We start from the raw sequence: 24,517 nt of genomic DNA on the forward strand, positions 1-24,517 counted from the left end.
AGCTGCGTGGTGTTCTCGTTTCCTATGACAAACTCCTAACAAACGGGCTTCAGTTTTCACGGTGTTGTGTGGAGCGATTTTATGAAAAAACCTTCGCCAGACAAAATTTTTGCACATCTCTGGGGTGGAGAATGCCCCACCCCTGTTTTCTGCAGCACTCCCCTTCTACAGTAACACCTGTGTGTATTCACGGCCTGTGTGTGTGTGTGTGTGTGTGTGTGAGAGAGAGAGAGAGAGAGAGAGAGAGAGGTTTCTGTCATGCTTATTGCATGTTCCATTAGTCCAGTTGCCTACTCTTCACACAACCCCCACAAAGAGCCTTTCATGACTGTACACTTTCAGACACGGGGCCCCTCTTACTGTACAAACCTGGACAGTGTGTGATACTGGGGATCTGTGCGTCACTGCTTGGATTTCATTACTGTTCAGCCTGCTGTGGTATCAGCTGAACAGAGCTGTAGCTGTCAGTGCTAGGGGCTACAGTGGTGCACTCTGGGTAATTTGCATGTGGTGGTGTGTAAACTCATGGGGGTGGGGGGGCGGGGGGGGTGAATGTGATGAAGTTGTCTTTGTGTGCTGTCATGTTATCGCATGGAGTTTTGTCACTGGCAGCCCAGAGATAACTAGCTGTGTCTTAAAATAGTCAGTTTGTAAATTCAGCTGAAAATGATCAGAGTTAGACTCTATATATTTAACTACATTTTATTTTGTTCGGTTTGCTTTTCCTGTTTGGAGGCGTTTAATCTTTGTCCTGTTGGGTTAGGGTTTTACTGGTCGTGTGTTCTTCCACGTTTGCAACTTTTAGTTTTCTCTTAGAGCAAGACTGCCAAATTCAGCCACAAGTTGTCAGAAACTTAAAAAGGATAAAAATCTGAGGGTAGCCTCAGCTGATGGATGAAGATACGATGCTTTTGATGACAGAATGGAGAGCGATAATACTTGATCAGACAGGCCTGTACCAACTGCCCAGGATGTGCAGTTCTGTGACATGACTGCGCAGCTCTGCAGACTGAGAATAGGCACCATTTCAGAGAGCACAAGCGCTGTGTTACAGATCGGCAATGAATTAAACACAATACCCTCGAGCTGTTGATCGATAATGGCAGATCGATACCTAATCGATTCCTGAAACTTTGACTGCGCTGGCCTCCTTTGCCTTCCAAATGTTTCCAACTTTTCTCAAAATGACTGATGTGACTGCCCAGAGCGTTCTTCTCCAAAGCGATCTTGCCCATAGTGAAATTATCCACTGAAGCTCAGACCTTGACCCACACTCTGACCCTTGACCCCTACCCTGACTGCTAAACCTAATGCTAACAATATCAATTTTCTCTTGTCATGTTCCTGTTTCTAAGCAGTTTCTGTCTCCTGCAGGGCTTTTTTGACGCTTACACGGAGCTGATAAACACATATGGGAAAGTGTGTGGGTGAGTGGACAGCACGGTGTTTCTGCCCCTGAGTAACGCCTGCTAGTGCAAGTGCAAGTGCAAGAGAAAATGTAAATGCAATTGAAAATGCAAATGTAAAATCTTAGTCCTGCCCTGGTTGCATTCTGCATTTCTGATATCAACTGCAAGGGAATTATTTGATTATCTGTGTTTTAATGTGGTTATATGATACTGTTTGAACAGGTCGAACAAAGAAAGCTTTTTTTTTTTGTAAAATTGTGTAGGTGGAATATTTTTGACAAGTAAACAAGTTACAGAATTTAAGCGAGTTACAGTATCAGTAATCTGCCCTCACTTGGCAGATCAAGAAAACTTAAGAGGACAGCTGAAGATTATGTGCATAGAGGCGAATGGAACACAGAAATGTCAATATTACCTCAGTTTCTCAGAGAAGCCGCACCGTTGCCACTGATGAATAATCACACGCCTTCCTGCCCCCACCTTCAGAGAGGCAGAACAAAAAATGTCACCTGCTTGGCTTTGCGGCTTTCTCTGCAGTTTTGGTGATTTGGTTACAGGGGTGTGAGAGGAGAAGACGGGGTTATGAGGTGCGGGTGGGGGTGCGGTTTGTGGGTGAGGGTATGAGGGGGTGGGGATACGGGGTGGGAGTGGGAGTATGCGTTGGGGGTAGGGGTACGGGGTGGAGGTGGGGGTACAGGGTGGGGGTGGGGGTGTGAAGGGGGTGTGTGGAGCGGCAGTGTGCAGGAAGGAAACCAGTTTTCTCCTCATTTCCCTGTTAAAAGGGGGAGAGAGACAGTGTTGAATTTCCCTTAAGCTGCAGAAGCAGGAAACAGGAACCCGGCGGGGCTAGAGAATCCCCAAACAGAGGGAAACACAGGGTTTACTGTCCTGCAACGGACCTATGCAGGCTGCTGACTACAGAGTCCTCCTGCACCTCAGAGAGAGGAAGGAAGGGAGAGAGAGAGATCGTATTCTTCATTCATTTCATTTTGGGAAACCCCAGAGGTGACTGGGGACCAGATTTATAGACTGGGGAAATAATCCTTATTGTATAATGTATAATGCTGACTGTAATCACCGGTTATTCCCACTCATCATGTGACTCCAGTTTTTGTTGTGTTTCACTAAAGACAACTTTTTATTTCCAGCAATAAGCAACAGCTTGTGTCAACACACTGTGTGCATAATAAATCATTGTCAAACCAATAGCGTACAATATGGGATTTCTCACAACAATGGCCTTCGGTATCAATACAGGAAAAGCAAGACAGAACTGCTCAAATGTGGAGGTGTGGGTAGCGGTGGCAGAGGTACAATCCATACAAAATCAGAGGCGTGTAAACATGTTTTACATAGGAAATGCATGCATGTAGATACGTACTTGCAGATATTTCACAAACATTTTCTCACTCCTTGCTGATTTCGGCTCCGTTTGTCCTCAGGTACTACCTGGGCCGTCGGCCCGTGGTGGTGGTGGCCGACCCCGACATGCTGCGACAGATCATGGTGAAGGAGTTCAGTCTGTTCCCCAACCGGAGGGTAAGGAGGGGTAGAGGGTGAGGGTGAGGGGGAGAGAGAGAGAGATAACAGTTGGACTCCATTTCCGTTTCAAGTATTTGGAAAAACACTCACAGAATTTTACATGCAATCTTTTGCAAAATTCCAGTACGGAATATTTGGAACACTGCCGTATATTTTCTTTCCTTGACAAGGAAAACAGTAAAACTGTCCTTGAATTCCCTACCGGACAACAACACCAGTAACCTTTGTGAGAAACCCTTATCTAAGAGAGCGCAGTGTGTTGCTGTTGATAAGGTGAGTGTGTACGTAGTGTGCTGTAAGGCCAGCGGTTGCTTACGTTTGTCATCCTGAAACCCTGACATTATGCACAGCCATAAACTGACCATGGGTTAATGATGCAGGCTAAAATCGATACAGGGCCAGGCATAACAGCGCTCAGTGAGAGCCAGGCTACAGACGCTGTTGTTAGCGTAACAGCACTTAGCGAGAGCCAGGCTACAGACGCTGTTGTTAGCATAACAGCGCTCAGCGAGAGCCAGGCTACAGACACTGCTGTTAGCGTAACAGCACTTAGCGAGAGCCAGGCTACAGACGCTGCTGTTAGCGTAACAGCACTTAGCGAGAGCCAGGCTACAGACGCTGCTGTTAGCATAACAGCGCTCAGTGAGAGCCAGGCTACAGACACTGCTGTTAGCGTAACAGCACTTAGCGAGAGCCAGGCTACAGACGCTGCTGTTAGCGTAACAGCACTTAGCGAGAGCCAGGCTACAGACGCTGTTGTTAGCGTAACAGCACTTAGTGAGAGCCAGGCTACAGACGCTGTTGTTAGCGTGACAGCACTTAGCGAGAGCCAGGCTACAGACGCTGTTGTTAGCGTAACAGTGCTCAGTGAGAGCCAGGCTACAGACACTGTTGTTAGCGTAACAGCACTTAGCGAGAGCCAGGCTACAGACGCTGTTGTTAGCGTAACAGCACTTAGCGAGAGCCAGGCTACAGACGCTGCTGTTAAGCGTTGTGTGAGCGTGTAATTTTGCATTTGTGTGTGTAATTGTACATTAGCGTGTATGAGTGTGTAACTGTGTGTTCGTGTGATTGTGTAATTGTGCATTAGAGTGCATGTGATTGTGTAATTGTGTAGTGTGTGTGTAATTGTGCATTAGTGTAAATGTGTAAGTGTGCATTAGTGTGAGTGAGTGTGTAAGATGGTGTGTGTATGTGTAAGTGTGCATTAGTGTGAGTGAGTGTGTAAGATGGTGTGTGTGTATGTGTAAGTGTGCATTAGTGTGTGTGTGTGTAAGTTTGTTTGTGTGTGTGTGTGCATGTGTGTAAGTGTGCATTCGTGTGTGAGTGTGTAAGTTTGTGTGTGTGTAAGTGTGCATTCGTGTGTGAGTGTGTAAGTTTGTGTGTGTGTGTGTAAGTGTGCATTAGTGTGTGAGTGTGTAAGATTGTGTGTGTGTGTGTGTGTGTAAGTGTGCATTAGTGTGAGAGTGTGTAAGTTTGTGTGTGTGTGTGCATGTGTGTAAGTGTGCATTTGTTCCTCTGTAATCAGCAGGCCTCTCTCTCCTCCCCCTGCAGACGTTCGGCAGCTCTACCAAGCCCATGAGCGACTGCCTGCTGATGCTGAAGGATGAACGCTGGAAACGAGTCCGCAGCATCCTCACCCCGTCCTTCAGCTCCAGCCGCATGAAAGAGGTACAGACACGCTCCCTTCTTCAGCTCCAGCCACATGAGTGGAACAGACACGCCCCCTCCTTCAGCTCCGCCCACAAGAAAGATATAGGCATGCCCCCTACTTTAGCTCCACCCACATACCCCTCCTTCAGCTGCGCCTGCATGAAAAGCACACACACAAACTTATGGAATTTTATCAACTTTCACGGCTTAAATTATTTACATATTTATCCATTATTTGACCCTTTCAGTCACATTTTTTAAACTCAGCGCTGACTCGGGCTGGCCATTCCCACATCCTGTAAACCCACCCCCCCTGAGTCCAACCAATCAGAGCACTAAGGAGGAACCTGCTTCGGCTTAAGTTGTGTTTACCAATGAGGTGTTGTTTATTAAACTGGGGGAGAGCTGTCGGTCTGCATGATTAGCCGCGGGCTGTGCCACTGCGCAGAGGTGTAATTAACCACGAGCTGCGTGACTGCGCGGAGGCGCTATTAACCACGAGCTGCGTGACTGCGCAGTGCCTGGAGAGTGAGCAGGGTGAGCAGAAGGGGTGCTGGGATGGTCACTGCTGACTGACTGAGTTTTGGGAACTGTGGAAGAGTGATACGCCCACTGCAGAGGGTTGCTATGGGACCCTTTCCACTCTTTGGGACTCCCCTGCATGGTGCTGGAATTCAGAATTATTAGAGTAACTTTGGGCCGCTTAAGCACAAGTGTTAAGGGAGAGAGTTTTCGGCCTGCTGAATACTTGGCACTCAGGCAAGGGAGTTAGGGAAAGAGATACGTCAATCCTTGCAATTGTATCCTGTGCTTGGTCCTCTGTGATTGGGGCTATGTGATTGGGGCTCTGTGATTGGAGCTCTGTGAATGGGGCTCCGGGACAATGGCTTTGCATCTGAGCTATAGTGGATAAGGGAAGGCACCAGGCTGCTTTTCTCCGCTGATATCTCACTGCAGATCAGCCAGCACAAAGCAGATCGTACGCCTGCCGCTTGCTTTACGAGATTATGAGCGTGCGCATGCATATTCATTTACACGGCTGAACACACACGGTGAGGACAGAGTCTTGTGCAGGAGAACGGCACGCTTGTCAAACAGCACCAGTGCTTTGATGCGTAGCATCGATACCACACAGCGCGCACACCTTTCCAAGGGACACGATTGGTTTGTTCACCTGGTTCACGAGAGGACTGGGTGAGGGTGGAGCCTAGGACCAGATTAGTAACAATTAATGTGCTGACCAATTGTATCATACTGTTATAAATTAAGAGAAATCGTATTGCATCATGTCATTGTTCAGAGTATCACTATTGTATTGTTGTATCATTAGACCCCTACTCCACACCCCCTCTTCCCCATTATTGATAGGCACCTTTCCCACAGATGCACCTGTCACACAGCTAACCTGGTCTCTACGGAAACAGATAGATTGTAAGGTTCATGCTTCGGTGACCTGCACTGTTCACCCAGGAGGCACAGTGCACAAAGTCAGTCTCCCTCCCCAAACAAAACACACCCTTCCCACATGACCAGTGGGAGGGAGGGGGGCCTGGGGCTGGTGTCGATCTTGATGATTCATCCCTCATAAAAATAGCTTGTTAAAAGAGCAGAAAAGGAAAATAGCACGCAACTCTGGTGGAGAGCAGCTACTCGGCTAGACAGACAGATAGACAGATAGATAGAGAGAGAGCAACCACTCAGCCAAAAGTTTTTTTTTTTTTTTTTTCCCTTTGTTCCCTCATTCCTGCGGACGAGTGAAGCAGCACCAGGCTTATGAGGATATAACTGCGTCCAGAGTCTGTGAGGAGCTGTAACCTGAGCTACAATGTGACTGGCTGATCTTACAGAAAACAGGCCCTCTGTGTATGTGTGTGTCTGAGAGTGAGATGGTGGAGAGAGACAGCGAGATAGAAGAGACAGAGATTGAGAGAGAGAAAGAGAGAGAGACTGACTGGTATAGTTTACGGTGGGTACTGGTTAAGCAGTGATTTGCGTTTATATTCTCTGAGCTCCTCATTAACTCTGAAGCAGATGTGTTATTCTGACTACACGGTTGGGGGGAGTGCGTGTTTGTGTGGATGGGTGGGGGGGGGGGGGTCAAAGGAACAAGTAGCTGGTTTCATCTCACTCTCACTAATCTTGGCAAAAATATTCATATTGACTGGTTTTTATTTGAAAGTCTACTTCTACATTTCTGGGGTACTTACTATGCCAGATCTAATATTAGTTACTTTGTCACTGAAGTATGTTGCAAATTCCTCGCATTTTGCAATGGAAGCCTGGCTGATTAAAACGGAAACTGGGACTGGAGTTAAACCTGCAAGCACTGTGGCACGCCAGGGCTGGAGTTAAACCTGTAGACACTGTGGCCCTCCAGGACTGGAGTTAAACCTGTAGACACTGTGGCCCTCCAGGACTGGAGTTAAACCTGCACACACTGCAGCCCTCCAGAACTGGAGTTAAACCTGCACACACTGCAGCCCTCCAGAACTGGAGTTAAACCTGCACACACTGCAGCCCTCCAGAATTGGAGTTAAACCAGCAGAAACTGCAGCCCTCCAGGACTGGAGTTTTTGATTCCTGTGAAACAGATACGAGCTGAAGATGCTGCTCTGTCACTTGCAGATGGTCCCACTGATCCACACTGCCACTGAAACGCTGATGGGAAACCTAGAGGGCTATGCCCAATCAGGAGAGAGCTTTGACATTCACAGGTGAGCCCTCCGCACTGGTGACCAGAACTTAACTGTGAGATTGTGGCGTTTATGAATATTTATAAAGAGGCGTGGCCAAGTAATGAACACTCATTTCCCTTTCCCCCTGCACCCCTTGTGAATATTCATGAGATGCATTAAACTAGAGTGTTTCAGCTAATCATGCTATGGAATCTGTGAATGAAATTCAAATCAGATCTTTAGGAAAACCTGCTTAATTGCTCTCCACAACCATTATGGTTATCTAAAGGAGTAAAAGGGTGGCAATGGCAAATATTAGAACTGGGCTGTTAGATATCTATGGTTGTGATTGCAGAGCGTGATATTTACGGCTGGGCTGAGCAGCATGTATGAACTCCGTTGTTTCCGTCGCAGGTGTTTCGGCTGTTTCACCATGGACGTGATCGCCAGCGTGGCCTTCGGCACCCAGGTGGACACCCAGAAAAACCCCGATGACCCCTTTGTTAACCACGCCCAGAAATTCTTCTCCTTCACCTTCTTCCAACCATTCATGTTCCTGCTCAGTAAGTTCAACACTCCTACTGGACTCCTACTAATTCTCTGGGAGGACCAGCACTGAAACACGGACAACGGTTACTGTTACTGGTGATAGTAAGGTTTTAGTTCATGGTGAGAGTGAGGTTTTCAACCCCGCAGTAGGAAGAGAAATGCTGAGCTGTCAATCACAGATTTGTTTGAACCAGTCAAAAGAATTTGCTTTCCACAGCAACAGAGACAGTGATTGTCACCTACCAGTGAGCAGATAATAGCTCTTCCTATGACACCTCACTCCCCCATAACTGATGTCTGTTCCAAGTCCTCAGGCTACAGTTTTGTGTCACAGAATACAGCAATCGATTGATTGATTTACTAATTGATTAATGGACGCTGAAATAGGAAACGCCATCGCTGCCCGTCCGGTCACAGTCACACTAATCCACCAGCAGAAATTAGGTCACCAAAAATCCACAGATTTTCTTTATTGCTGTGGATGTCTTTAAAGAACCATGTGTAATCACAATCATCCAAATAATGCACCAGATAAATAAATACTATGTATCTTATACATCAGAAGGAACTGTCTTAGTTTTCCTGTTTATAAATGTGGATGAAGTGTACAGCTTTTACCTTGTGGCTGAATGGGAACTTAAAATATGACTGTACGGGGTCTCTAATTTCGCTTGACGGCTCTGGGATGTGTTTTTACCTCGCGGTGGTTTGTCTCCCTGCCTGCAGTGGCCTTCCCCTTCCTCTTGGCGCCCTTTGTGAGATTCATCCCGAACAAAGTACGCGACCAGACGAACTCCTTCTTCGTCACCTGCATTCGGAAGATCATCAAACAGAGAGAGGAGCAGCCGGCTAGCCAGGTTCGGCAGCACTGAGACACAGCGCTGGGCTTTAAGCTCCAAGCTTTATCAGTCTGAGCCTTCACTTCCACTCACTCATCATAATGATGATAATAATAATATTTATAAGGACAGTTGAGGTGAAGCCTTTATCCGTTTTGCCTGAACTGTCCAAAGATTGATTGTCTAGTTGACTTGAGTTAATGATTGATTGGTTGGTTGATACACATATTGGCTGGTTGGTTGACTGACTGATCTCCCTGGCCTATCGAACAGCGGAGGCGGGACTTCCTGCAGCTGATGCTGGACGCCAGGAGCAGTAAGGAGTGCGTGGCCCTGGAACACTTCGATGTGGTGAACCAGGCGGATGAGCAGCCTGCTTCTGGCTCCGCCCCCTCGCCATCCTCCTCCCCCTCCCATCAGCCCCACCCCTCCGAGGACGTGCCCGCCCGCCGGGCCCAGAAGAGGACGATGACGGAAGACGAGATCGTGGGGCAGGCCTTCATCTTCCTGCTGGCCGGGTACGAGACCAGCAGCAACACGCTGGCCTTCGTCTGCTACCTGCTGGCCACCCACCCAGAGTGCCAAGCCAGACTGCAGGAGGAGGTGGACCACTTCTTCAGCAGACACGTGAGTGACCTTTCACCCTTAGCCTGAGAGGGGTGTGGCCTGCTCCTCGGGTTCTGAGAGGAGGAGGAGGAGGTGGACCACTTCTTCAGCAGACACATGAGTGACATTTCACCCTTAGCCTGAGAGGGATGTGGCCTGCTCCTCGGGTTCTGAGAGGGGGTGTGGTCTGGTCTTTATGCTTCTAATAGGGTGTGTTCTTCACCTTATAGATTTATGGTGTGGTATTATCATGGTTCTGGGGGTGTGGTTGTCCTCCTGTACTAAGGGGGGTGTAGTCTTCTCATTACAGGACTAAAGGGGGGTGGGGTCTTCTCCTTACACGACTAAAAGGGCAGTGTTGTCTTCTCATGGTTCCAAAGGGGGCGTGGCCTGGGTCCAAGGGCAAGTGGTCTTTTTCATATGGTTCCTAGAGGATATCCAGCAGTCTCTTGGGTCAATGGAACTATTATCACAATTCTGTTCTAGTTTTATACTCTTCGTGCTTTAACACCTTCCAGTCAGCCACCCTCTTTTGCAGTCAAATGTTATTTTCATGGATTTCCCTCCATTAGGGTCCCCCGCCCAATCTGTTCAGGCTTTCTCTGAATATAGGGCTTGTCTGCCTGGGGGGCTCTCTTCCTGATCTGTGTTTGCCCATAGGGGCCCCTATGGGGCCACTGTGTGAGTTTCTTGGGGCCAGCCTGCTCATGTATATCTGACCACAGGATGCGGGAGGGGTGGGGTTTGAATATCGACGGGTGGGGTACAGAATGTCTTTTGCCACAGCATCTTACTTGGTCACATTCCTTACTGAATTCTCAGAAGAAACATCAGATCCTCTTTTCATTGCACTTGTGCAAATCATTGTGGACTCAGCCATTTACTTTCCTTTTTTCTTATTATTTCTTACTTAGCGCATGGAGTCCGTTTGTTAAAAGTGGCCACTGTTCGCAGATAGTAAAGATCAACACCCCAGTGCTCTCTCTCTCTCTCCCCTGGGGTTTTCCAGTCGATTAAATAAACCTGCCGTTGTTATTGAATCCTCTCTCTCCTTTCTCTCCAGTGGTGAGCTAGCTGTTGTTGGTTTTTAATCACCAGCGCTGTACGCTCTCGCTCCTCTTATTAAACATTATAAGTAAAGGTCCGCACTGCTGTCGACTGTAATCTCAGATAATGAGAGGCAGCGTGGCAGAAAACAGCAGCTTGATTCATAAACCCTGTCCCCAAACTCAGATCAGACGCAGCTCAACAGCACGTGAAACCATCATCTTCCCCTCTCGAATAACTTTAGGGAGTTTATTGCAAGCTCTCTTACAAGAAGGTAGACCGAGTAGTCTAAATTGGCAAACCATGTTGGTTCTGAGCATTCATGCCTGGTAGCACAAAAGCTGTGTTGAGCATAATAATAATAATAATACTTAAGTGTTTAAGATTTAAGTAGTTTTTCTCCACCACAGCTGTGATTTTTTTTTGTCTGTGCCTTGCAAGCCTAGGGAAAATGATCCAAACAGAGTCATTACGTTTGTGCGTTAACAATACCCCCCCATCTCCAGTTAAAACGAACAACCCCTTCCATCGCTACCAATAACCGTAAATAGCGGTTTCTATGGAAACCCCGCAGGAACGTGAGAGACAGGGAAGGGAGCTCTCCCGGGCTCGAGCTGCGTCTAACGAACTTAACGGCCAGCACTCGGGAGCGGATATTCAAAATTCAAATAAGACTGAGTGGCCGCGGTTGTGGGGGAGCGGCGACTCCACGCACGGAACGCTGGCAGGAATTTTTTTCTGACTCTGGAGGCGACGGAACAAAGCCCCGGGAAACGGGACGCAGCAGAGTTACCCCATCCCCCACACAAGCCCCCCAGCGTGGAAACCGACAAAGTAATTGGCTGTTTTTTCCCGTTCCCGGCTGGCTGCATAATGAGCAGGAGTAAAATGTAAATGTAAATACTGAACATTGGCGCTGAGTCTGACTGCAGATAAGAAGCTAAGCTCATGTTTCCACACACGGGGGGAGAGGGTCTTATTTAAGAGAAATTCTGGCTAATGTCAATATTGTGGGGGTCACAAATATTCTGGGGTAATCGGGACAGTCTCCTCTGCATTTGAAACTATAAAAGTTGTTGCTCAGCTTCTTCAGGTCAATGAATGTCCAATGTGTGATTGTTATGTCTTTAAATAAATGTACTCTGCTGATGTGTGATTGACAGCTGGAGGGAGGAGCCCTCCATACACAAGGGAAGCAAACACAAACATTTGCTTGATCAATGAGTCTTGCCATTATCAATATGACATGAGCTCAGGTTTATATTTCTGTGCCAAGCGTGTTAATGACTTTCCCCACACCTGTGCTCTGGTGGTTTCGTTTTGGCAATTTCCCCTTGTTTATGTGAACCTGCTCCACAGCTCTGGGTTTGTACATTGGCAGCTGAAATAAAATCCATAATTAGGAACCACCATTTTGGTTTTTAACTGGTGATAACCAGTTAAATAGTCACAGCAGTGATTGATAGCCAGACAGTTGTGAATTGCTGCTATGTTCTCCCTGATAGTCAGGCAGTAGTGAATGTTGCTGTAATTTCAGTGATAGTCAGACAGTAGTGAATGTTGCTATATTCTCAGTGATAGTCAGAGAGTGATAAATGGTGCTATAATCTCAGTGACAGTCAAACAGTAGTAAATTGGTGCTATAATCTCAGCTGCAGTCCCAGTGTGCTGCAGACAGTAGTAGAGGGGCAGGTTATGTTGCCTTGGATTCACGCTGGTGAAGGGGTAATAGACAATTATCCTGCACAGATATGTATCAGGTGTGCCTGGGGTCTGGAGACACGGATGCTGGGACTGACCTCACTCAGACCAGCGATCTCTGGGCCTGCCTTCATCCAGGGCCTGATAGCAGTTCTGTTCAATTACGCCTTCTTCTGTCCGTCTCTTCTTACACAAACCCACAAGAATGAAGGCCTGCACTCCAGCACCATTCCACCCTAACAGAGAGGGTATTATTATTATCATTATTATTATGTTTATTATTAGTAATCTAATTCAGCATGACTTTTCCCCCACATATACAATCCATTAATACAGCTGGATATTTACTGAAGGAAGTAATTCAGGTAAAGCACCTTGCTTAAGGGCACAAGGGCAATGCCCAACATGGAATGTGAATGCTATGAGCCCAGTTCCCTAACCACTATACAACATCACCACCATAGGATGCAAACGAGAGTAGCACAAGTTTTCAGAGTCAGACGCACACACGTTACTACAGCAACCACGGAGTCACTGAACGGCACCAGCCGTTGCCACAGCACGTGGACCTCTGTGCACTTACGGTCAGGAGTGCTCCATGCAGCCCAGGGGCTCAATGGGTCTGAGCACTGTTTATCGAGCCGCCTGCGGTCTGTCACATCCACTGAACAGGGAATTTCATGGGCATATCGCGAAGGCGGGAATAGCTCGCTCCACTAGGTCTGTTGCGGGGCAACATATTGCAACAAGTTAGTGTGTCATTGGCCACAGTATAAAGACCACATACAGTTACCCTCTCAGTCACATCATCTGGAACATTCTGTAACTGGGTGTTTAGCTCAGTCCAGTTTGTTTTTAAATGTTCACGTAACATTACGTACCAGTATTGGTCTGAAAACAAAAACCCACACCCACAGTCACCCATATCAGATAAGCCTGGATACCCCTGGATTAGTGCCTTGCTCCAATAAGATCTTCGGTTGATCCTTAATTTAATCATTGGTTATGTTCACTTAACTGTTTGCCACTGATTACTGCAATTACAGTACCTAAAGCAACACCTAGAGGATAAAAATACTGGTTAAATGATTCCCAGGTCACTGTTTAGGAAAAAGCACAAGTTCTTTGCTGAGAATAATTTCTCTAAATTAATAAATCCATACTACTTAATAAAATAGGAACAGTTAAATATCTCTGGATAGCTTTCAGTTGTTTGACAGAAAAATAATGAAATTGCTTAGTCTTGCTGCCCTCTATTGACCAAACAATTAACTGCAGTATGATTGTCTCATGCGTGAACCAGAGGCATAATTAAGGCAGTAATTTCTCTCTGGCTTGTTAGGATGGATCTCTGCTGCGATTGGCAGACGCTGTGTGTTACTGTATTTGCTTTGTGTGTTACAGGATGTTGCTGACTACCACAGTGTGCAGGAGCTGAAGTATCTGGACATGGTCATTTCAGAAGCCTTGCGGCTCTACCCTCCCGGATTCAAGTGCAGTAACATTAAATCAATGTTACACTGACATTTTAACAAGCAAAGGACCTATTCCCTAGAGTTTAGTGTTATTCACTGAGCTGCATCTGAAACATTTAGCTGGATATTTGGGTCATCAAACACACAAAACTTGAATTGAAATCCCTCATTTTGCATTGCTTACCTTTTCCTTTTTGGCAGCCTGAGCACCCCTTGTGATGTCATCAGTGTGCGCAGGTTCCTTGCTCTGAGCACCCCCTGTGTCCCACTGACAGGTTTGCACGGGATGTGGAGCAGGACCGTACTGTGAACGGGCAGTTCCTGCCCAAAGGGGCCACACTAGAGATCCCAGCGGGGTACCTGCATTATGACCCCCAGCACTGGCCTGAGCCAAAGAAATTCGACCCAGAGAGGTCAGCGTACCCGCCAACCTGTCTGCACTCTTCCACTGTAGCATTACTGTTTTACACGCAAATCGTCTTTATTCTGTTTTTAAATTGATTAGACTAAAATGAGGTTCAGTTCTCTTCCCTCTCAATGTGGGTGTGTTTCTCTCTGTGTGTGCGGTTTAGCTGTGTTCTCTCATTGTGGGTGTGGCTGAGGGGTGTTCTCCCATTATGAGTGTGGTTAAGGCAGGTTCTTTCGTTGTGGGTGTGGCTGAGGGGTGTTCTCTCATTGTGGGTGTGGTTAAGGTGAGTTCTCTCATTGTGGGTGTGGCTAAGGGGTGTTCTCTAATTGTGGGTGTGCTTAAGGTGCGTTCTCTCTCAGGTTCACAGCGGAAGCCCGCGCTAACAGACACCCGTTTGTGTACCTGCCATTTGGGGCGGGGCCACGGAGCTGTGTGGGGATGAGGCTAGCGCAGCTGGAGATTAAAATGGCGCTGGTGCACATCTTCCACAAATTCACCTTCCTCACCTGCCCAGAAACCAAGGTGTGTCTCTATGTGTGTACGTGCGCGCGTGTATATGTGCGCAAGTGTGTCTGTGCATGTGATTTTTCAGAAACATTAGACCACTGAGATTATTTTCATAAAACTGAATGCAAGTTCGTAGCATCAGCATAAAAGACAAGTGGGTGGTCTGGTTGGTGTGTGTGTGTGTGTATATGTATGGGTGTGTGCACCCGCAAGTAACCAGTTTTCATCAATAGTGTTCTGTCACAACCCAAATGGTCCGGTTCAGGATATTTATTTTTAAGTTTAAACAGAACTGGATCTGGTATACCTTCCCCCCCAGAGACTCAGCGGGTGGTCTATGGTCTTTGAATTTGTTACACAGCTGTACCCGCTGTGAACCTGAGAGAGAACGCACATCACTTATCATATCTTCTGCATAAACTGGCTGACATGCTGGTCACCAGTCGGCACCCTGAGCCGACCAGAGGAGGATGGGTTTCCCCCTTGAGCCTGGTTCCTTCCAAGGTTTCTCCCCATCTGCCACAGGGAGTTTTTCCTTGCCACTGTTGCCTTAGGCTTGCTCCTGTGGGGGTTTAGGCTAGGGCTGTCTGTAAAGCGTATTGTGACAACTGTTGTAAAATACGCTATATAAATAAAATTTGATTGATTGATTGATTGATTGATACCCGGTGTCTCCAAGCCCCTCCCTCTTGCCTGTCAATCTGACCTCTCTTTGTCGGTCTGTCCCCAGGTCCCCCTGGAGCTCAAGTCTTTCACCACCCTGGGGCCCAAGAACGGCATCTTCGTTAAAATCGCACGGCGTGAGACGGCCGGTTCGGATGCTCCCCCTGCGGAGGCGTAGAGCCTGACCGCGCTGACCGCTTCAGGTTCATCGTGTACATACGACCGACCATGACCTGGGATAACCGCACACAGACTTGACCGCTTCCGGTTCGTTGTGTATATAAACATGTGACCGATCCTTTCATCGAGATCTTCCGACCGCGTTCTCTGGTGCCTGCGCGGAGGACCAAGGCTCAGGTTCGTGGGGCGGTCACACGAAGGCGTGGGATTTAACAGCACGCCTTCTTAAATTCAGTTTGTGATGCATTTCCTGAAGGGAACTTTCCATCATGAATCTATTTGCTGAAATTATGAATCCATCACTAATCTTAAATCAGCCACGATAATGAAATAAGTCTGTACGACCCTGAGGAAGACAGACCCAGAGGAGAACGCTGCAGTTTGAGACGAGCGCCGTTTCTGGAGAGAATAGAAACTGAAACTGAGGTGCGTTCAAGTTCAGCGAATGTTCGTGGCGAACACAAAGCTAACAGAAAACAGTTTGAAATAGTTTGCAAACGTTCGCTGAACTTGAACGCACCTCTGCTCTGTGACGGAGTTGTGAAACGAACTGCTTGCGCACAGATCATGGTGGAGGTTTTTCAGTGTTTGTGGTTCCACAGCGCGGTTGTCCACATGAATGTAATGTGAATTACAGGAGAGAGCAATAACAGGGAAGCGTTCAACGTGCTGGACGCCTCGGGGCTCTTGCCTGGGGCGAGACCGGACGCTCACGGCTCTCCTGTACGAGGACGGCTCTTGAACCGAATTAAAGTTGATTTTGCTTTTCAGTTTCAGTTTCCTGTTGTGTTATCAGAGTTTCTAACCACCTTCAATCTCTCCATTTCACAACAAAAATGAAGGTATGTTTTGTGTAATTTTATCCGTGAAAATTAAAAATAAAAGTTGAACAAAGTTCAAAGAAACATGGTTGTGCATTTGCTTTTACATTGAGTGTCAGCAGGCCGCACATTTCAGTGTGACTCATAAAATCTTCCGTAACCCATTAAAAGACTGAAGATTTGTTCACTTTACCTGAAATTTTAAAAAGCCTTTCTGATAAGTTTTTCCCGAGCCCCATTCTTTTTCTTTAGCAATCACCAGAACGGCCTCACTAAAATGTCCTTTGCAAATTTAAGAAAAATTCTAGATTGAATACCGGCCTGTCTCCATGCACGGAGGGATAACGCATGCTCATTCTTACAGTGTATTGTAAAAGAATTACAGTCTCAGTTTAACTATGTTGTGATTATGGTATGCGTGATTATGTGAACGGTTTGGTAGCAAATAAATTATTGTGAAGACTACTGACATTTTTCAATTCCCTAAGGCTTAGATTTTAGACACAGAAATCTGTTCTTGTTCCCCAGTAATTGAGTCTGTCAGACCCCTTGAATAGGGGTCTGAATAATTGATGATCTCTGAGGATGTTTAAATTAACACCCTCTCTAAGCCCTGAATGACAACTAAAAAATGTTTGAATCATGTCTGATACTAGAAGTCTGAGACTTGATTCTTTAACGCATTCAGTCTGAAGCTTGATCCCAGACTGATGTTCTGGGTTTCCGTGGTGTCCGGCCGTATGTTGGGGTTGGTTTCGGAGTGTCGTGTCGTTTGAAATGAGACGCTGGCAGGCGGTAGGTTGAGGAGCACAGTTTATTGCTGCCTTCCTGGAGTCCATTACAAAGGTCTGCACAGTTAAATGCATTTTCAGCAAATTAAAATAAAAAGTAAAACCGCACGGGAAGCAGGACGGCGACGGTTGGAGGGGCAAGGATTTGGGGACAGAAGAAGCACAGCGAGAGTGGGTGGAGCTACAAACAGCTGTCAATCACTGACTTTCCTAGACCAATCAAATGATGAGCCTACTTGGCCTAAATGGCCTGTTCCTGTCCTTACATATTTAAAGACCTAATGTTATTAACTAATTTAGGAACTTGTTGCCAGAGTTCTTAATCAAAATGTTTTTTTTAATTTGCTCTCCACAAAAAAGAACAATGATTGGTTCAAATCTGTGAGTCGAGCATGCAATAGATCCGCCCATTTTTTTTGGTTTCATGAAGACACGCTAGCACAGGGCCGACTGGTGTTTGTGACCTCACAACCACGTCTCACTGACCAAGGATCAGTGTCTAGCACAGCTAGAGTATAGCCACACTGAGCAGCTGACCCTGGATCAGTATCTTACAGAGCTCAAGCACTTAGTGAAGATTTTTTGCTGAGCTGCTGCTCTGTTCTTCGTAGAGGAAAAAAAGAAGCACAATAACAGCACTGATTCCTATTAATCCTGCTACGACTATGACCTCAATAACAGTTGTATATAAAATAGTATTACAATTATAATACAATATGTCTGATACAACATTTAATCTATTTGATCTACATTTAAGGTACAGCATACAGTATATTTGTGTTGTTAGCTTAATAGATTCAGCGAAATAATATGAATAACAACTGAATAACATGAAGTTTGTGTTAATTTCCAGAGGTAAAGATAGTAGTTTTATAATGATTATTTAATAATGAATTCAATTACTTGCTGATAGTTTTCTGATCAGAACGCACATAGCAATTTAATTCAGTTCTTACATCTGTAGTCACTGTATTTATTGAGAATATATATTTTCGGTTTCTGACCAATTGTTTCTCCCCAGTGGACTCCAAGCTCATCATCGAGTAACCAAATATGTACGAGGAGAAATACGGACTTGACTAAATATGTGTTCACTAGAACATGTCAGAAACAACGATTACAATCACATTCCAATGGCAAATAACCTTTATGGATCTCGCTGAATAACACAGACTTATGTTGCGTCATGGTCCAATGTCTGTGTTTGTGTTAATCTCTCTCAGCCAAAATCGTTTTGTTGTTCATCATCTTTGTTCAGCACATACTTATTTGTCCGACACATCAAAAGTGTCACTGGGACGCTAAGGGGTTTAAAAAAAAACACAAGAGTCTACATTGTACTGTAATAACTGGGCGAAACGCACAACAGCCTTGTCCTCTTCTAAAAATCAGCTTTCATTTCATTAAAAAAATCATTAGACCTCTGCTTCTGTCTCACAAACAAGCCTCTCAGCTTCAGGAGATGACAGCAGTCAGCATCTACATGTATAAATATCTGTGCGTGTGAGACGATCCGACGTCACTGCCAGGGAAGGACTGAGGCAGGTGTTACAGACTGTGTGTGTGTGTAGGGTGTGTGTGTGTGTGTGTGTGTGTGTGTGTGTGTGAGAGAGAGAGTGAGTGTGCGTTTCCCCAAGCAACCGAGACGTACCCAGAGGGACTACGACTCCCAGAATTCTCAGCTTCCCCCCCCCTTCCTCCTCCTCCTCCCAGTGTTTACCGTGCAATCTTATTCTCCACCTCCGTTATGGACACAAAGCGCGGCCGTCTTCTCACCCTGCGCTTCGTGTTGTGCTTCGGGTTGCGCTGGTACATGTCTGAGCCCAGAGAGAGAACAGCCCTTCAGTCAGTCAATCAATCAGTTAATCAATAAATCTATCAAATGTTCAATCAATCAATAAAAATGATCCTGTCATCCTTCTTAATTCTTTACAGTACCATTCACAACCAGGTTACATAGTCTTTCACAGTAGACAGAATCAAACAAGAATTTTTTGCCTATTTGGAGAAAAGTTCATTTTTGTTACTCCAAGACCCCTTATGAATCTGAAATCCAAAACAATGGGATAGACAGGGAATTTTAAGAGGGATTTTCATGAATGTCCAAAAATGATAAAGATTAAGCTTGCAGCTTGCAGAGTTTCACAGTAAAGAACTTTGGTTTTTACACCTGTTCCATCCAGATCAGACCTGGATTAAGCACTTTCATTAGGATTCAGATTCCAGCAAAACCTGAAACGCGTTAAACCAGACAAAGCATTCGGCTCGGGTCCGACACGGGTCTGCGCCTCAGCTAATCAGATAGCGACGGTTACCTTGGAAACTCAGGAAGTACTGCCTGTGGCCCTTCATGACGGTGACCTCCGCGTTGCTGTCAGTCAGGAACGCCGCCTCCAGCTCGCGCGACGAGACCGAGGTCACCCGCTGCTTATCGTCCTATCAGAGATCAGATAGCACTCTGCTGTCTGTTCTACAGAAATGTGTTCTGCATTACAAAGTTGCTTTCCCTGTACTCATTGCTGGAGTACAGCTGAAAGTTACATAGAACCTTGTGTACGACCTACATAATTACACCTTCAGGACATGAGTACTGTGCCTTACACACCACACCTTTCTAACGCTCTACAAGAGAACCATATCCAGACACTAATATTAGTGCTTGAAACAATTAAGATCTGGTTTCAGTGCAAACAAAACAGAGGTGTGAGCTGCTGGTCACACAGTAAGGAAGTGAGAAACTGCAATGGGCTTAAACAAGCATTACAGCCTGTTTAGTGCAGCACAGTGACCAGGAGTGTAAGAAGCCTTAGCCACCGACTGCTCCCTGTCCGTCTGTGGCAGAGCAACAGCAGACAGACAGACAGACAGACAGACAGACGGACTCTCCAGTCTACCATACTCTATCCAGACAGACAGACGGACGGACTCTCCGGCCTGCCGTACTCTATCCAGACAGACAGACGAACTGACCGGTCTGCCGTACTCTATTTAGACAGACAGCCGGATGGACTCACCGGCCTGCCGTACTCTATCCAGTTCTCGTGGTCTCCCTTGTAGTACCACAGCCACTCGGTGGTGAGGATGTAGTGGGAGGGTTTGGTGACGGAGGAGGCGGTGGAGAGCCGCCGGACCGGGTCAGAGTCCCGGGTCATGGACAGGAAGTCCACTGGCCTGGAGCCAGGGCTGCGAGAAACAGTCACGGTGTAAGCGCACACGCGTACACACACACACACACACGTGCGCACATATATACACACGTACACACAAATATACAGACACATGCACATACACATATATACTAATACACACACACACACACACACACATATATGTACACATGCACACACACAAACACACATACATGCGCACACACACACAGTGATGTAACAGACACCCTGAGCAGAGTACAGACCTGTGTGTGTTTCGGGGGTCACAGTAGGCCCTCTCTATCTCCTCCATGCGCCTCAGATCCCTCCAGCACTCCCCATCAAACACCTCCCATTTGTAGGGCAGGTTGAAGTGGATGCGAATGCACTGGTCTGCAGAGAACAGCATTATGATTGGTTACTCCTGCACACACTCTGGAAAGAGAACCGCTCCAATTGGTCCTGTTGTTGCATCACGTGAGCAATACATTACTGCTCCAATGACAATTCATGAAGTGCTACTCTTGACAGCGTAGCACAAGACAAATATCTTTCTGAGCACATACAGCCAGAAGTGGGCCAGCAATGTTTCCCCTGCCAGCTCGTAGCAATCCGAGGAAGAAAGAATAAAAAGTGTAATGTGTACAAGCAAGGAACTGAAAGCAAAAAGTCCTGTTTTCCTGTAGATGCCCTTGGAGAGTGAATCAGATAACTGTAAAGCAGACATGAAAAGAAAGGTTTCCACAAGCAATAATTGTGGTTGGCAAAAAAAATAATGGTCCCCACAAAACAAGGGCTTTGTAGGGGACCTGCAGACATTAATGCAGGGTGCAAACCCACTGTAAATAAAAACAGGACAGACGCAGGACAGACGCAGGACAGGCACTGACGCAGAACTGACCCTGGAAGCGACAGTTCCTCCTTAAGAAATGCAGGCAGATCTCGCTCCTCTCTTCGCTTTGCACCGCGGGTCTCACCACCGGCTCGGCGATCCCCTCTGCAGCACAAAGGCAAAAAACGGTCACAACGAGCAGTGTTACGCAGCAGACAGACGCCTATCCAAGCGCTTACTCCACTTCCAAAACAGACACCCCCTGCCCCGGGTTTACACTTCACGCATCAACTGTGAGTACAGCCGTTTGCTCTGTGAGGCAAGACGGACTAAGAGCTCCCTTCAAAAGACACAACTGGACCGCCTTAACAAAAAAAAAACAAAAAGCTACCGGCTACTTCCTGTTAAGTCCAGCCTAGTTCCTAACCACAATGCGATGCTTCCGTGACACATAATTGTTTGATCCACTTAAGTCAACAAACCGGTGTGCGGGTGGCCTCTCCTGCCTGACGTACCTCTGCTGGTGTAGGGCGGAGCCGTCAGCCTGAACACGTTCTTGTAGATGAACGGCAGGTCGTGGATGATGTCACCGCTCAGCCCCCTCTCCTCAAGCATGCGGCGGCCGTACTCGTCAATCATGTGCAGCCTCTTGCACTTGTGGCCAAACATGCAGTTGTCCTGGATGAAGTGCTGGCACATGTGCAGCTTGGTGCAGCCGGCTTTGAACGTGCAAGCCCCGTACGGTCCCGCCCCTTTGTTGTAATGCGAGCACACCTGCGTCACCAACCATTCAAAGAATTACAAAATTAAACAACCTGGGCTCAAATGCCAGCCAATCCATGCTGTGCTTTACAGAGAAGCAGATTTATCTTACAAAGACAATAGGGAAGGCCTTTAAGAGGCTTACAACCATTCAAATTCACACAAATCACACACGTGCCACCATCAACAACAAATCTTTACTGTTTTTCAAAAAACCTCTTCAGCAAAGCACTTTACTTTACCTCAATTCTTGGACCCTCCAGGGCACAAATATTTTCACCAACAGGACACTCAATTGTTTTTTTTTTAGTTTTTCTTTTTTTTGTTTTGTTTTTTCTTTTTTTTTTCTTTTTTTAAACTCAGGTCCACACTTGAAGAATGAAATCCCTCTACTCAATCCTCAAGCACACAGCAGACTTCCTCTATCAGCAGGAAACGTGTCCAGGAGGCGGAGGAAAAGGTCTTCGTCCAGACTGGAGACCAAAAATCACCTCTGTCTTCAAATTCTTTTGTTTTTTTTCCTTTTCTTTTTTGTTGTTGTTTTTATTTATTTTATTTTTTTTTTAAACTTTTTTCGCATGTGTACCACAGACTTACTCTCAAAAGGCAAAGATTGCTCACAACATTATTAACACACTAAAATGTTTTAAATACATTATACTGTGGGTTTTTGCCCTAGTTTTTTTGATGGTATGATATTGCTGTCATATTTATTGGAGTCTCCCTGATTTGAAGAACTTACTGTCAAACTGTAGCGTTTATATGGAGATCCAAACACTGCAGCTTGTTCCTAATTAACTCATTCCAATCAATGTGGAGGACTGACCAACTTTTGTCAGTTATTTTGAAAACCAATCTTTCTTTTTTTTTCATTTTTATCCCTGAAACAACAAGTCTCCAGTTAAAACTATTTTTAATGCATTTCAATTCAAATTACATTACTAAAATCCTGATATAGGCTACTGCTGGTGGTGGGGTTGTGATTTTAAAATTACATATAAATTATAACAGGCCACTGTCATATGTGTAGGTACTGTGCTGATAATTATTAAAAACAATGTGTCCAATATACTATTGTGAAATCTGATAAGCATACTAGGAAGGGTTCAATCAAAATATGCTTTGAGTCTCGAGGTATAATGGACACACTATACGATTAACATAGATGTGATTTATTTCAGTGAAAATGTGCTTCACGCTTACCAATTAAAGCATGAACTGAACTGGTCCCTAGACTTTAGGCATGTGATCGCGTCTATTAGCTCATGTGGGTGTATTTAAACAGGTATATGGCAGCACAGGTGAAGTTACGAGCTCACCTCCGGGAGTAGAGTCGGGTCGTTCTGCAGCAGCAGGAGGAAGAGGTCTTCTTCGTGAAGTTCGTGGAGCGTACATTCCCGCAGAAGGGGGTAGTTGTGCTCCGATCGGACATTGTGTGAGAATTTACACTGTTTCCTAGGAGAGGTAAACACCCGCATTACATAATATGCAAGTTAGTGACCCTCGATAATAAGCAGTCGAATCTGCCCATAACACGCACAAAAACGATGGCAAATATGATAATAGTGCTGGCGTACGGTTTGCGTGTCCACATTAACCAACAGTAACGTCAAAGATGGGGTTTCACCACATTTCTAATACGTCATCTATAGTTGTGTCTACTGGGTAAGCCAGGCAGCTAGGTATGATGCCACAGGCCGTCGAAGCAAAGCTGCCAACTCCACTGAGATCACTTAACGTTAGCTGGCTAACGCTAACGTTAAGGCAAATGCGTTCGCTGCATAAGCCTACTGAGGGGAAAGTAGCCCGATTACAGGTATACTAAATTAAACAAAATATAGCTAACACACAAAAAACATTGCAAGTTATCTAGTTAGTATGATAATGTACATCATTTATCGACCTCCCTAGCCCGCTACTAGACAATGGGATTTCGTGTTAGCTGGCTACTTCTGTCTCTTCGTAGTGTTCTTACGTCAGTCTACAGTCCAATCGTTAATTTCCCAGCGAACCAAATTTACCATTGCGTGTATGAATTATGCTTCTCTTTGCAATGTTGTATATAGATCGTGCATGCACATTTCTGTTTTAAGAAACGCATTGTGCCAGAATATCTGCGCAAATGGCGTATTGGACTGGCCAGATAATAAGCGAACAACGTTAGCCAGTTAGCTCGCTAGACAGTTTGGGTGCACAGACTACTTTTTCTTCGTTTTCGTCTTACCTTCCTTTTCCATATCTACAGTTTCCATAAACAAAATATTTGCACAAATGGAGCTCCTGGCAGTCGGAGCATTCGTATTTCGTGTAGTTTTTGCAGATCCGAAGGGATGTTTTCGCAACAATCATGTAGTCCGAACTCCACTCTTCAGAGGTCCTGTCGCTTGTGTTTTTCACGACGGCAAACCGTGGACATTTTCTCACAATGTACCAGAAATCGTCCTCGGTGATCTCGAAACGCTGGAAAACCTTTCTGTGAAGCTGCAAAAAATCCATCGACCCTTTATTGCAACATAAGATACTAGTGGCATAATGAATTACACGGGCGTACGACATTTTGCCGGCGTTTCCTTGCCATCGACTGTTGTGTTGGGGGCAGGAACATCTGAAATATTGGTGTTTAAACGACTGTGGATTACACACCAAACCACCAGATGGCATTAAAAAACCCTCATGGAAGGGGACGGCAATTGAATGTTTACCCCAACACAAAATTATTTTACGTCTCGTCACTAATCCACGCCTAATAACCTATATTTATACGGTCTATGCTATAGACGATCTTCGTGTGGTTGTGACAACTTGCCAATCAGGCTAAATAAATAAATAGATCCAAAGCCATTCCGAGTTACAATTTGAATTCATTTTCTTCATTTACTTAGCAAGCGCTCTTATCCAGAGCAACTCCTA

General features: G+C 45.9%; 2 protein-coding genes across 4 annotated transcripts in view; one reads left to right on the plus strand and one right to left on the minus strand.

Annotated features, from left to right (window-relative positions):
• Nucleotides 1-16,160, plus strand: part of tbxas1 (thromboxane A synthase 1 (platelet)) — a 32,302-nt gene extending 16,142 nt beyond the window's left edge. For 2 of the 3 annotated variants that reach the window (XM_035426568.1, XM_035426569.1), the window contains exons 4-14: nt 1,375-1,427; nt 2,852-2,948; nt 4,506-4,622; nt 7,230-7,318; nt 7,694-7,842; nt 8,555-8,685; nt 8,941-9,294; nt 13,426-13,514; nt 13,772-13,909; nt 14,265-14,427; nt 15,143-15,275. In XM_035426568.1, the coding sequence (XP_035282459.1) occupies nt 1,375-1,427; nt 2,852-2,948; nt 4,506-4,622; nt 7,230-7,318; nt 7,694-7,842; nt 8,555-8,685; nt 8,941-9,294; nt 13,426-13,514; nt 13,772-13,909; nt 14,265-14,427; nt 15,143-15,253 (1,491 nt within the window). In that variant the 3' untranslated portion in view covers nt 15,254-15,275. Of the gene's footprint in view, nt 1-1,374; nt 1,428-2,851; nt 2,949-4,505; nt 4,623-7,229; nt 7,319-7,693; nt 7,843-8,554; nt 8,686-8,940; nt 9,295-13,425; nt 13,515-13,771; nt 13,910-14,264; nt 14,428-15,142 lie in introns of all 3 variants that reach the window. The other variant, XM_035426570.1, reaches the window with a different exon arrangement.
• Nucleotides 16,161-16,871: 711 nt separating this feature from the next.
• LOC118232204 (protein mono-ADP-ribosyltransferase PARP12-like) lies at nt 16,872-24,492 on the minus strand. Its single transcript, XM_035426958.1, has 8 exons — nt 23,832-24,492; nt 22,927-23,062; nt 21,361-21,619; nt 20,915-21,010; nt 20,280-20,406; nt 19,882-20,050; nt 19,183-19,303; nt 16,872-18,684 (listed from the first exon to the last, which is right to left on the minus strand). Exons 1-8 carry the CDS (start codon nt 24,266-24,268, stop codon nt 18,584-18,586), a joined length of 1,446 nt encoding a protein of 481 aa, XP_035282849.1. The 5' UTR covers nt 24,269-24,492; the 3' UTR covers nt 16,872-18,583.
• Nucleotides 24,493-24,517: the final 25 nt, after the last annotated feature.

The sequence above is a fragment of the Anguilla anguilla genome, chromosome 7 (genome assembly GCF_013347855.1).
Source record: "Anguilla anguilla isolate fAngAng1 chromosome 7, fAngAng1.pri, whole genome shotgun sequence".
NCBI lineage: Eukaryota > Metazoa > Chordata > Actinopteri > Anguilliformes > Anguillidae > Anguilla > Anguilla anguilla.

Excerpts from the sequence above, each read along its gene's own strand:
- LOC118232204 (XM_035426958.1), bottom strand. The coding sequence starts at position 24,268 with ATGCCATCTGGTGGTTTGGTGTGTAATCCACAGTCGTTTAAACACCAA. Across the intron at positions 21,011-21,360 it reads TCCGCCCTACACCAGCAGAG|AGGGGATCGCCGAGCCGGTG; the intron begins GTACGTCAGGCA and ends TTTGTGCTGCAG. Across the intron at positions 18,685-19,182 it reads GTACTTCCTGAGTTTCCAAG|ACATGTACCAGCGCAACCCG; the intron begins GTAACCGTCGCT and ends CTCTGGGCTCAG.